At 34.3% G+C, this 13,989-nt stretch overlaps 2 protein-coding genes across 15 annotated transcripts in view; one reads left to right on the forward strand and one right to left on the reverse strand.

Moving 5' to 3' along the window:
• The window catches only part of lhfpl3 (LHFPL tetraspan subfamily member 3), a 54,141-nt gene extending 44,628 nt beyond the window's left edge, over positions 1 to 9,513 (forward strand). The window contains exons 2-4 of the mRNA NM_001003444.1: positions 3,555 to 3,785; positions 5,139 to 5,172; positions 8,269 to 9,513. Coding sequence (NP_001003444.1) covers positions 3,555 to 3,785; positions 5,139 to 5,155 — 248 coding nt within the window. The 3' untranslated portion in view covers positions 5,156 to 5,172; positions 8,269 to 9,513. The remainder of the gene's footprint in view (positions 1 to 3,554; positions 3,786 to 5,138; positions 5,173 to 8,268) is intronic.
• Positions 1 to 13,643, reverse strand: part of orc5 (origin recognition complex, subunit 5) — a 70,457-nt gene extending 56,814 nt beyond the window's left edge. For 6 of the 14 annotated variants that reach the window (XM_087246400.2, XM_087246407.2, XM_087246410.2 and 3 more), the window contains exons 1-2: positions 13,394 to 13,643; positions 3,527 to 3,772 (exon numbers count right to left, since the gene is read on the reverse strand). The gene's annotated coding sequence lies outside the window, so the exon portion shown is untranslated. The remainder of the gene's footprint in view (positions 1 to 3,526; positions 3,773 to 13,393) is intronic. The other 8 variants (XM_087246397.2, XM_087246401.2, XM_087246409.2 and 5 more) reach the window with 3 other exon arrangements.
• Positions 13,644 to 13,989: the final 346 nt, after the last annotated feature.

Raw genomic sequence — 13,989 nt, forward strand, 5'->3', positions numbered from 1 at the left:
AAGATAATACTTTCAACCAGACTGGTATAAACCTTCCTCAGAATACCCTTACTAACATTAAAAGTATTCAATTTACTTAAAAGAAAGAGTCTCTGTGTTGCCTTCTTATAGATATAGTCTGCGTGTTCACCAACATTTTAATTACTATCTAAAATGATCCCTAAGTTATCCCAATCTTAACATGTTACAGATATTGATATACAGTTGCTATGAAAGTCCTCAGGTAGACATTAATAGATAGACAGCCACTCCAGAAACAGAATCAAGTGGTCAGAATTTGAGTGAATATTACCATAATTAATTTATTAATTTTACAGATTATTATTTAATTTTAAGAAAAACAATGTGAGCTAGAAAGATAAACATTGTAAATTTTGATTTCAGTTTTGATTTCATTGTTGAGTCCTGCAGTGGAGCTCAAGATGGAAACCTCTTTCTTCAAAGAATGAAAAGTTTGAGCTACAGCTACATTGGCATTGCATGTTCACTATAGAGCCCCATCTGCACAGTTTTACATTCAAAAACATTATAGGCCTCAAAAAATAAAATGTGCTTGTCCAGTGTGCAAAGCCTTGAGTTGTTGAGTTTTACCCACCTCTCATTCTATGTGTGATCCACGTTATGTGATGTTATTGTAATACGCATCTAAAACCTTTTTGAACTAGGCTATATATATATATATATATATATATATATATATATATATATATATATATATATATATATATATATATATATATATATATATATATATATAGCCTTCTCCATCTTTCTCTCTCAAACACACACACAAACTGTAAGCGCAAATGCAAATGCTCACATAGCAGTCAAACCACATAGATGACTTGCCATTTGTTTTAAGTGAAACAAACAATAAAAGAAATGCTGCAATTTTATTAATCTGCAATTTTAGTCAAATCTGATTAGTGCAGATATGTGAACACATGGTTTGGATATACAATGAAAACCTAGTTACATCTGGATAGGACAGTGTAACAAGCATAACTTTCATAAAACACTAATGCAGGAAGGCCAGTTATACAAGCGACAGACTTAGTTGGGCTGTCAAAAACAGCCCCAAGAGGAAACCTGTGAACTCTCTAGAGTCTTTGCAGTGTAAATAAGCTGTGGGCTCAGGGATGTGGGTGACTGGCTTTCAGCTTTAATGTGATTACTATTAGCCCGCTGATGGCTATTAGGATAATGATGATGAATGTCTTCTAAAGTTTCGCTTATTAGACACACGAACCAAGAGATTATATTGAAAGATAGAGAGACAGATATAGGAGATATAAGAGCCTTTTTGGGTGGCTTTTCATTTCACTAGCTATTTTGTGACACAGCAAAATGTGTGACAAAGACATACAGGCGATGTGTTAATCATGCCTGATTCCATTGGCAGCATCCATATGTGGGATATTCTTCCTACTCTCACCCCTTTAACTTTCTCTTTTCTGTTCTAACTTTTTCTCTGACTGTGCTAATACTTAGTTCGTTCAACCAATAATTAAATGCAGTTAAGTTTCTACTTGTGTGTTCGAAAGTCAAAATAACTGCATAAGGGATTCTGGTCCAAATAAACAGTTCTGCTATTGCACTCTCTCAATTGCAGGATGCTTTTGTTGCTAAAGCATATAAATCAGATGTGTATCTGATGTTTTTATCTGTTTTGTATTATTTTCACAGTTGCCCAAAAATTAATGATAATAATACTTTGGTCAAGGATGCTTAATATCCCATTGTCTTTGGGATAGGATCTCAGCAAGGATGTTTTGTTTAAAAGTATCTAAGCAGAGACGCCGTAACCAAAACAAGGCTCAATTTGAACAGCCAGTGGAAACCTAATAATAGATGTCAAAGAATAGCCCCAAACTAAACTAGTCATCAAATACACAGGAATGAAAGACTACACATCTGAAGTTTTGGGCTATTCTTGGACATCTGTTAGATTTTCGCTGACACCCCAAATTTAACCGTGTTTTAGCCAAGCCTTCTATGTTTAGACAAGTATTAAACAAAAAATGCTTTGTGGGATACATAGAAAAGTCTGAGAATTTTCTGCTGAATTTATTAAACATACTCTGTAAAAAATCAAGTTAAAGGGTGAGGGGTCCACCCAAATAAAGTCTGCATGTTCTGGGGAAGAGAGCCCCCTTGGTAAAACTCAAGTTGGGGGTTCCCCTTTGCCAGTGCAACACAAGAAGAACATGCAAAAATAACACTATAGTTACTGTAAATGAAACAGATACATCAGTAGAAAGAAGAATGGGCTTAAAAATGGGATCAGAATGGCTTGTCCTGTAATTTTTTTGGAGGTGAAATACATCTCCTGAACTGTCACAAACTGTTCCCAACACTGGTCTAGGTTGCATTTCAATAGTGTACATTTTTAAACTCCTACTAAACAAGCAATACCTCCAGATGAAGCCCTGGGAACCCGGTCGGTTTTGCTGTGTCCAAAATCCCATACTGGCTGAGTAGGTAATCTGAATGTTACCTTATCACTATGAATGAAGAGAATGAAAGGAGTTCATACATATTACATTAACCATGTTGCCATTCTTAAATGGCCTGGACTGCACTGCACTGCTATTTACAAATCCTCCCCAGTTCCCTCATGGGATAGTAAAGTGTACATTGGATGCACACTAAAGAATCTCAGTGAAAGTAGTGGGTCATCCAAGAATGTTCCACTAACTGTTTTTCAAATGCTATGAATTCAGACTTACTACTCAGTTCACATACCTTTTTTCTCACAATATATAGTTGCATTTATAAGTGAGTTCAACTTAGTCAGGTCATAGGTTCCCAGTCTGTAGGTGCTAGAATACCCCCAACTCTTCACCTCAATCTCTTCTACAAAACACAGCTGATCGCACCAGCTCATCACCTTGTTAGTTCCAAATCTAAAATAGTCGTGCCAGATGAAAGAGACCTCGAAATGAGGGTATGCCAAGACCAGTTTTGGGAACCACTGAGTAAGTCTACATCAATCAGTGTTTGATGTACAGAATTGCTGTTTGTGGTAGGACTTTTAGCATAATGGGGCACAATGAATCAGACAACTGCACTATAAAATGGGTAGAAAATGGATTTGCATTGATGGAAGGACTTGAGCCAATCTAGGACCCAAAATATAATGAAAACTAGGAAGTAGTTTTTTTGCCAGTAATCAACCACTTTAACAGTTTATTACACTGACAAACATCACAGAAAAATCTAGTTACTTTTGCAATTCCATTTGGTGTGCAAGTGTTGCAAAAATCACTCATGACAGCTTCTAGCAGAGCTTGAGTTTTGTGCGTATGTGAATATAAATTGGGGCCTCGTCCGGTATTACCAGTGCCTCTCCACTCATTCATCTTCGCTGTCAGACATGTCATAATCGAACAAACGAAACTGCCAAGACTTCTTTCACTAGAGCTCATTTTGCTCCTCAGCTTACGCTCTAGAACTGCCATCTATCATATCGCAGGAGCCCAGTAATGCATTCTGCTGTTGATTAAATCCATAGACCTTGTCTTACCCGAACAACTGCTTGCTTTCTCTCTCAGGTACGTGTCTAGTGTTGGGCTGTATGATATATCCTGATGGCTGGGATGCTGATGAGGTGAAGAGGATGTGCGGAGAAGGGACGGATAAATACACCATCGGCGCATGCTCAGTGCGCTGGGCGTACATCCTGGCCATTATGGGCATCCTGGACGCCCTCATCCTATCTTTCCTGGCCTTCGTGTTGGGCAACAGACAGGATGGACTTATGTCCGAGGAGCTGCTGGGAGACAGTAAGAGCAATGTTTTACTTATTTAAAGGGTGCAAGGGCATACATTTGCTTTTAATATTGGTGGGGACCTAATTTGACAACTGGATTATAATTATACTATTAGACTATTTTGTAAGTGTTTTCTGAGGCCTGTTACTGTGTGAGGGACGAGGTTATAAAAGCATTCAGGCATAAGAAATTGTAACTTGTAATAATGATAAATTTGATTGAATTGTTCATAAAATGAAGACTATGAGGTAATTTTTTTTACATTTGATTATTCAAAGACTATATACCTGAATACATATTGACTCCTCTGAAAACAATAAAACACTGTATATTTAATTGGTATATTTTTATTAAAATTACAGTATCGATGCTTGTAGATTGTTTCTTTTATTTTTTGCATATGCACTCCCCTACAGAACAAAATTTGTTCCCATTCTGAAACAAAAAAATTATTTATTATAATCATCCAAACTGGATTCTCCATTTCTCCCTATAAATGTTCTGACACATCATTTTTAAGCATGCAGCTGTTGTGCCTGTCAGTCCAGTTCATTCATTACGAGCCAGCCAGAGGCAGACAGATCAAGCAAGGATAGACCAGAAAGTGAAACAAAGATGCTCATTATTGAGGGAATCAGATGATGAAGCAGTGAAAATGAATGAGATATTAGAAGGAATGAGTATGAAGTGAAAAACAGCAAATGAAGTACAGATAGGAAGGTAGAATCTACCATGAACTGGGGTTAATGGAAACCTGGGGCACTAGACCCAGCCATGAATTACTAATGACTGTTTACACAGCTTGCTGTCAGACTGTCCATATTAATCACAGGCACAGCATCAGCTGGAACCCATGGTGTGCTGAACAGAACACCTGGAACCAAATGCTATTTATGGATATTAGCTATGAAATTCTTTATATAATCAGGGAGTTATAAAGGAAAGAATGAACTCTCCTCCTCAAAGTCCTGGATGAAGGGTCACTTATAGGGGTAAACAGGTTTTGCATGAAACCAATGAGCTGCACACTGCTAATGGTGATTAAGGATGTTTGTATAATAATAAATGAGCAATTTGCTTCGCCTCCATAATTCTGCTGAAACTGAATTTGTTATGGTATGTTTTTTGGTGGCAGATGATGGTGTTGGTGCCATCTAGTGGATATTATTTGTTTTTTTTATCCAAACTGGATAGATGTAAGAAAACAACAAACAAAATGACTTGTCTATGTATCAACATTGAGAGCTGTTAGTAGCTAATAATTTTTTTTCTGTGCATTTAAAAAAATTACTTCATGGACTTATGTAATATTTTGTTTTATTATTTACTTTTCATGTACTTTCCTTCTTTATTTCCTATCAACAGAAAGTGGAAATGCATAGATGCCAGATACACTCAGGTGAGTCTTTACTTTAAAAAAATAAAATGCTTTTCTTTGTTGATGTACATACCTTTGTAAAACAGCATGCTGTACATTTTTGTAAACTTTTTTACCTCATTTAGGAACTTCCTACATTTACTAAACTGTTAATTTGCCTTAATTAGTAATTAGTTAATAATTAGCCACCCCCATGTCATTTCAAACCCCCAAGACCTTCATGCATTAAGTACACTGATTAGGATATTTTACATGAAATCTGAGAGCTCCCTCATACATTTCACCAATACCAATAATCCAATTTTAATACCATTAAGACAATACTCTGATTAAGAGTCTACCATGTAAACAGATATTTGTGATTAATTTAATCTGATTAAGGTAATAATTTAACTTAACAGAGATCGGATTTAAGAGATGGAGTATGCAGTTTTTAGTCACATTATTGAACTGCAGTACAGATGTGTAAACACAATCAAACTATTACAGTCATGTTGGATTTTTGCCGCATTTTGTGACAGGATAGTCTATACAAACATTATTCTCAGCATCTATCGAGTCAGCGAAGGACCACAGACGCCTGCATTAATATCTCGTTTGTCACGGGGGCATGCATGAAATGTTCCTGAATGAAAGTGCCAAACTGCAGTTACATGAACCTCAGAGGAAATGATGATAGCGTGGTGACACAATGACGTTAATCGAATTATGTGCTATAACATGTAAAAAATGTAAAAATATTCAGATTTAGGCAAATAGTTTGATTACTGATGTCCATGTAAACGTAGTCACTATTCAAAAGCTTACTCAAAACAAATGACATGTCTTCAGTGGTTCAATCAAAATACTAACAAGCTACAAGACTACTTTTGTGCACACATAATACAAAATTAAATTTATTCAACCGTTCTCCTCTGTGTCAGTGAAGGGGCAAATTTATGAGCTTTGTGCAGTAATGTATATTCCCTTGGATTCCTGTGCACACGATTTCCTGTTTGCAGCAAAGCACAGGTGCATCCAATGTAATGATCTAGCGTGATATCTGAACGTGCACCCTGTACTGACACTGAGAACGAAAAACTGTTGAACAAAGTTGCTATTTTTGTTTTATGTGCACACAAAAGTCACTTGATTATATTCTGAGTGAAGCACTGAATGTATAGAGTCTGTTTTGAGGATAAGGATTTTACTGGAGGATGAGAGAGCTCTTGGATTTCATCTTAAATATCTTATGTTCTGAAGATGAGTGAAGCTCTCAAAAACAACATGAGGGTGAGTGATTATAGACAATTATTATAGACAATTAACAATTTCTGAGCAAACGATCACTTAAATTGCCACTAAATGCATAAAAAAATAATTAAATAAGTATTTCAATATACAGAAAAATAGTGGTTTTATAAATTCAGCACCATTTGTAGTTCCTGCAAAGACACTGCATCATCAGAGCTTTAGGTTTGATATTTAACACTTATGTTGACTAAAATAATTCTACTCACTGGCCAAATTGTCAAGTAAACTCATTCACCTCGACTGCTTGTTAAATGCATATTTCTAATCATCAGCAAATCAATAAGTTTAGGTATTAAACATGGTCAAGAAGATCTGCTAAAGATCAAATCTTTGAGTGCCATTTACTTAAAATATAGAGAGTTGTCTGGCTGCAGACTTATTTTGCATTCAATGTTTTAAAGGCACTCACCTAACCCCAGTCCTAACCCTACCCCTCACAGTGACATTACTAGCTTCATTGAGTGAATTGTGTCTGACATCAGGCTGTTCGATGGATCTTAAAAAGTATTAACAGTTGATAAATCAATTAAGATAAATGCAAGACCCTTAATAATGTATAAAAAAGTATTCCATATCATTTTGATTATACAATCATCATTGTAAAAAGTTTCAATTCAAAAAGCACCATTGCTAAAGTTTGCCTGAATTTATTCTGCAAATATTAGAATGTCGTACAATTTATGAAATCCATAAAATCGTGCTAGGTTTGACATTGAGCTGCTTTGTTTACTGCAGTAACCAAAGAAACTCCTTTATTCCTGCAGTTATAGGCGCCACCTGCTGGATTAGCATTTTTATTCAGTATATTAACAATGTATTTGTTTAGGATTAGTTTCTTACAGTCAGTATTTAGTAAATATACTGCAAGTTAAATTGTTACCGGTCGAAACCTAAAGGTCTTAAGGTGTATAGAGTGTTATAAAAGGTCTTAAAAGGTACTGAATTTCGCTCTCTGATTACTGTATATACCATGGAAATTGCATCTCTGAGCAATGCAATCTCGGCGTGCATCATAGAAGCTGTTTCCTGTAAAATAGTTATTTGAATGGTTTGAAGCGGATAGAGAAGCTCTTGCGATTTTTTTTGGCATTGTTAAAGAATCTGTTACTCATATGTTTTTTCAATGTGTATACTCAAGATTATTTTGGATTGATGTTTCTAACTTTATTTTAAGGACATTTGGTACACCAATACATATTGGAGGAATTGATTCAAAAAGTATTTTTCTTATATGGTATGGAAAATACTGTATTCATGTCAAGAAATTCCCAAATTGTGAACACTTTATAAAGGAGATTAAACAATATGGTACTACACTGTGCAGAAAAACAGAAAAGCTAATAAAACATATGAAGCATTACGTCAATTTAATATGATTAAATAAAGTTTTTTTATTATTATTATCATCATCTTACCTTTTTATTTATATTACCCCTGGCATTTGTTTATGCTTCGATTGTATAACTAATATAATTTCTCATTTTTATTTTTTGTTTTATTTGTTGATGGTAACACTTTATTTTGATGGTCTATTTGAGTGTATTAGTAGGCTGTCCGCTTAATATCTGTTTATTAATATCTCTGATTTAACTGACTATAAGAGATATGAGAATTAGTTGGCAATTAAATCCAATGTAACTTAAATTCAACAAACGGACTATCAAAATAAAGTGTGACAATGTTTATAATTGTTTTGAGATGTAAATTCTTGGACTAAGTTTATTTACAATTTTAAAAAGATCTCCATCCAGTATTGAAATTATATGTAACAATTTGAGCTTCAATGTTTATTCACATTAAATCATCCCCTTTATCTGTTCCCAGGTGTTTCTGTCTTGTTTAAGGAAAACCATTATGTGAAATCACAATCCAGCTTTACCCATCATCCTGAGGGCAGGAAGCCTGACTGCAACAGTTTGGGGGAAAAAAAAACATTTCAGCAAAGGATGCGAACAGGGTGAATGGAGTTTGGAACTCACTGCTTTTCTCTTTATATCCCTCCTTTTCACTTCACTATCTGGAATTGCTTCTCAACAAATCCCTACCCTAGTTTATTTACCGTGTTCTGTGCTACTAACATGATAGGGCAGCTAATGCACCGTTTAGAAGCAAGTTTGACTGAATGTTATTTCATTTTATGTTCTGTCCTCTTCTTCAGGCCTGCATTATAGTAATGTTAATATTTTGGGATTTAGAATTACTGTATAACACTGTTCAATTTGACTGGATTCTCCAAGTATACTAACATACTGTAGAAGGAAACGCTGAAAGCTTTGAAATCTGTAATGTACAAACTGCGACAGAGACATTTCAGGCCTGTAGAAACAAAAACAAAGCGGCAAAGACAGACACTCAATCCACTGAAAGCCAATTAAGATGTAAGTGATCATTTATCGGGTTTCAAATGTACACTTAGTTCACCACGACACAATTGTTGAAAAGGTAAACAGAAGGCAAGAGTTCACTGTTAATATACTTTAAAATAAGTGTCAAAATTAGGGGCAGGCGTCTCTGCCATTAGTATTTGTGCACAAGCCAAGTATATACAGAAGTAGGAGAGTGTTTTAAGTATTATGTATTGAGTGTACATGTTAAATTTCTGTATGTCTCTAATTCGATATTTACTTCTCGGCAGTGTTGGTGCTGTATAGTTATGTGTGCCATAATTATGATGTTCTCAGCTGGTACCGTTTCGTACACTTGGTATAGTCATTCTGTCCCAACAAGATGAACAAGGATCACCAATCAAAAAAAGACAAACGTCATGAGAAAACCTGGAGGACATGGTCTCATAAACAAACACCCACAGGAAATGTCATCACTGTGTACCTAGTGGCATTTCCTCTTTTTTTGGACAGCTGAAGAATTTGAACGACGCTGGAAAGAAAAAAAAAATGTTTGGCTTTATTTATTGGCTGTCTGTCTCGTCAGATGATGTTGTATGTAGATGATGATGTAAATACACCATTAAAATGTATTAGATATCAAGACAATTCACCAACATTAATGAATAAAGATTTTACCTCTACAGACTACAATAAAGATATTTCATTCTGGACACTGTCTAAACAACAAGCCAAACATTTGTCTTGATTTCACCTGCTATTAACATAACGTATCCACTTGGTATTGACATACATTTAAATGCGTCTCGTGATCACTTGTGTTTGCATTTTGTCTTTTTCATCATGCTCTATACCAGGGGTGCCCAAAGTTTTTAGTATATAAGGCCAAAAAACAAATCTTACCAAGAGTCATGGGCCGAAGGTAAAAATACCAAACTATATTACATCAAAGTTTCCATGGGTAGTTTCCTAATTCATTTCATAATGTTTAAAAATGAATAGAAAACATTACTTTAAATCATATTAACTAAAGAAGTACAACTTTTAAAATGATAAGTTATTGCAATAAAAACAACTGTGAACAGAGGAGTTCAATGCTGAATACACTAGTCAAGCAGAATTTGTCTTTGCCTTGATTTTCCCACCAAAGTCTCTGCATTGTCCTCTATTCATCAGGTGACAGTATGTACATTTAAACCAAATCTAATTAAATAACAATATTTAATTAAAGCATTTAATTTTAGTTAGCTTTTAACAATAATAATAATAATAACAAAAGGTTACGTTAGATTTGAAATGACAATCTCTAAACCAGAGATGGCCAAACTAAGGCCCCTTTGATTTGGCCCTCCGTCCCATCTGAGAATAGAGGGACAATGATGGGGAATTTTTGAGGGAATGCCTTTAACAGAGATTGCCATTTTAATTTTAACATAACAGTTTTTTAACTGTTAAGCTACAAAAAGCAAACGGAAATTAAATGCTTCAATTAAATGTTGAGAATGAATCAGATTAAAAAATAAATAAAAATACAGTCACTTGATGGATAACAAAGATTACAAAAGACATCAGCAAGCGAATCAAGGCGAAGTGTATTTTTTAGCATTATAAGTGGGATTGTTCATGTTTTTATTGTAAGATGTACATTATAAAATGTACAAAAATACATTTTATAATGTACACCCTCAATAAAGTTAAGTTTTTGGCCCCTCATTAGAAAAAGTTTGGGCATCCCTACTTTAAACCAACCTCATCGTTCTTCTTCTCTGCTCAGACGGGGTGGCAGGCCAAATCAAAGGTAAATCATGGGCCAACTTTGGCCTGCAAGCCCTAGTTTGGGCATCTCTGCTCTATAAGATCAAAACTATGTAACATGGTTTATAGGAGCAAGTGAATAAAATTAAGATGATCAGTCAATTTACTACGGATCCATATTGGTACAATGCAGCGAAGTATGAATATTTTGTTTAGGTGTTATACAGTGCTCAGCATATATAAGTACACCCCTTACAAATCTATCTTTGAAGTTCGTATTTTTATTAGCAAGCTTTACACTTTTATATTTGTGCATATACATTAGATTAGTCAGTACTGAAGCCAAATCTGGAGCTTATCTAACGAAATAACTTTTATAAAGGTCCAAAAACTAGTATACCCTAATTTGTGTTACAGGAAAATATTAAATACACATTAAAAAAGAGGCAAAATCAAGAGAAGCAGAAAAATTGGAAAATTTGGTTGAAATTTTGTAGGTTGTAATTTATGTTTGCAATATTTTGCTTGAATTTAATTGTTTTTATCTTTCAATTTCTAAATATGTTTAGGGATTAAAATATTAGTTTAATAAATATGGGTTTAATTAAATTCATCTGTTTTGCTTAAATGCACCAAAATACAGCCTATATTCACTCAGAAATAGATACAAATAAGCTAAGCACTGTATCACAGAAAAAAACAATCAAATGCATCTGACTATGCCTGTCACGGTATCTATGTTTTGTTGTACGATATATTGCACCAAAATATATTGCAATAAATAATATTATTGTCATTTTAAGACCATTTTATGCCCTTTATTACTATATAATGCCAGAATGACAATATAATATCATCACAATGCAAGTAGACTCTTCTAAAGAACACATACAAGATGAATGAATGAATGAATCTTCTCCTCAGTGTCAGTATAGGGTGCACATTCACATGTTATGCTTGGCTTCAGCTCTGACTTTTTAGCTCAGATGTGCCTGAGCTTTATTTCAAACAGAGCAAGTAGTGTATGGGCCCTATATGCATGCCTTATACTGACACTGAGGAGAAGAAACTTGAATAAAGTCATTATTTTTGTTTTAAATGCACACAAAAGTATTCTCTTAATAACTTGATAATATTCTGATTGAACAATTTAAGGCATGTGGTCTGTTCTGTGGATGCTTTTTGGTACCTTTCTGGACTTTGAATGAAATAAGAAGCCTCCCGTCTATTATTTCACCTAAAATATATTGTATTTTGAAAACAAGCAAAGGTCTCAGGGGGTTGGGCTGACATAAGAGTTAGTAAATAATAGCATAAACTAGTGAACAAACTCTTTAATCTTGTATTTATCACTTGTGGAGTTTTCAATAATCTAAATGTGACCCAATGTTTTATGTAACATCTATGTACATAAGAAATGCACATTCAAATTTATTACAGCACATTGTAAGGTACTTGAACCTATTTAGTTTGTATTTAATTTTATATCCGTGTCAAATTTATTTAGAAATTGCTTACACATCATTGGTAGATTAAATAATGAGCGTGTGATCTGCCAAACACCTCAAAGTAGCAACACAACTAACCCTGCCCTTGATAGTAATTTTTTTACACAAAATATTTAAATACTTATAAGAAAATAAATGACAAAAAAATAAATAATCACAAATAAACACTGAAAGAAAGCTAAATACTATTTAAGCAACTATCTTCTGAAAATCAATGTCTCGCAAATAAATTAACTGAGGAGTAATGGAGTGCTGTGCGCTCAGGAGATCCGCTAGATGGCGCCACACACTCGAACAGTACTGTCAGCTTTAACCACATGTAAGGATATTTGAAAACGTTTTTAGGGTTATTTTGAAAATCATATATTACAAATGCTTGATTACAAATTATAAGTAGTCCATATAGCAAATAACCCGATTGTATTTTTTGCCGAGGGAGCGTATATCATTTAGAAATACATTCTCTTGTAAACGTGTTTTTAAAAGCCAGCGATTTCAATAGGTTACATGATCCTAATAATAACGTTACACAATCTCTGCTTTGATAAATTTTCCTAATCAGTTTCTGAAAATAAGGAGACAGTCATGAAGCAGATAATTAAGCAATTCCAGCATTATGGATGTGACATTTGCAATAAAATCTCCCAACATAAATTAACATAGAAAGTGTGTAAACATTATATTGAAACCTCTCTTTATATTTTTCAAAACAACTGAACACAGAGATTTAGGATCAGAAAAATATCCATCTGTAAACACATTTACAAATTACACATGCGTTATGAATGTGACAAAAAGTTAATGAGATTACAGTATACAACATATACTTGCAACTACTGCACAACCCAAAAGAAACAACGCCAATCAAAGGTATGAGTTGGCTCACAAAAAAAAAAAAAAAATATATATATATATATATATATATATATATATATATATATATATATATATATATATATATGATTTTATGAGGGAAAAGTTTCGTTATGGATCTGACAGATGTGAAATTGACACTTGTGTGACTGCTAAATCAAATAAAACTTTAAAAACATTGACAGAGGTAACGTTATTTGAGACTATTAAACAGTGCTGTTAAATAAAAGCCTACACACACACATACACACACAAACTTAAGGGCTTCAGTTTTTGGGAGAAACTCTTTTTATCATGGAATGTTTGTCATTAGCATTGAGTTACTTTACTAAAATAAATAAGAACACTCGCGTTAACCGCCTGCAAAGCTAGACGGCTATCTCCATGTATACAAAATGTACAAAATAAAAACTTTCCTTGTGTTACAAGAACTGTACAAATTAGCCTTTAGTGACCGTAATATCTTACCTTAGTATAGTTTCTGGACACGGCACTCAAAAGGTTGCTTTGTCGATGAATAACGACGAAGGAGAGGAGCAGCTGAAACCGAGTAGTCGGTTTAACTCAGAGCGTCGCGTGAAGAGAATAATATAATAATTAATTAAAATATACTATAACTATACGACTGTTTGATAAACAAATTTCTACAAATTTTGAAAAACTTGATTGTTTTTCCAATACTTCCCAGGCCAGGAAAACGCCATGTCAAAACTCTTCTTTCCATAACCGTACGAACCCTATAATTAATCACACCTGCACCAGCCAATCAGGGTCTCCAGGACTGGAGTAGAAGAGGCTAGTGTTTTACACAGGTTTGTACTAAAATCTATCGAATGTTACTGACCTGATAGCTGCTCAGTCTTCAATCTTAGCCTGACAACAGATAAAGTCTGTTATTTGGAAGCATACAATGTCTGTAACATACTTTATGTATCTCAAACTCACCTTTCCCCATCATAACATCACTTCCTTTGTTGTCATTTGTGTTAGGATCCTGGGCTTGATATCGTCTTAACACATAACTGCTTTCATCCATTGTTTTATCGAAGCATAAACATTTTCCT

Source organism: Danio rerio, chromosome 4 (genome assembly GCF_052040795.2).
Source record: "Danio rerio strain M-AB ecotype USA chromosome 4, GRCz13ab, whole genome shotgun sequence".
NCBI classification, from domain to species: domain Eukaryota; kingdom Metazoa; phylum Chordata; class Actinopteri; order Cypriniformes; family Danionidae; genus Danio; species Danio rerio.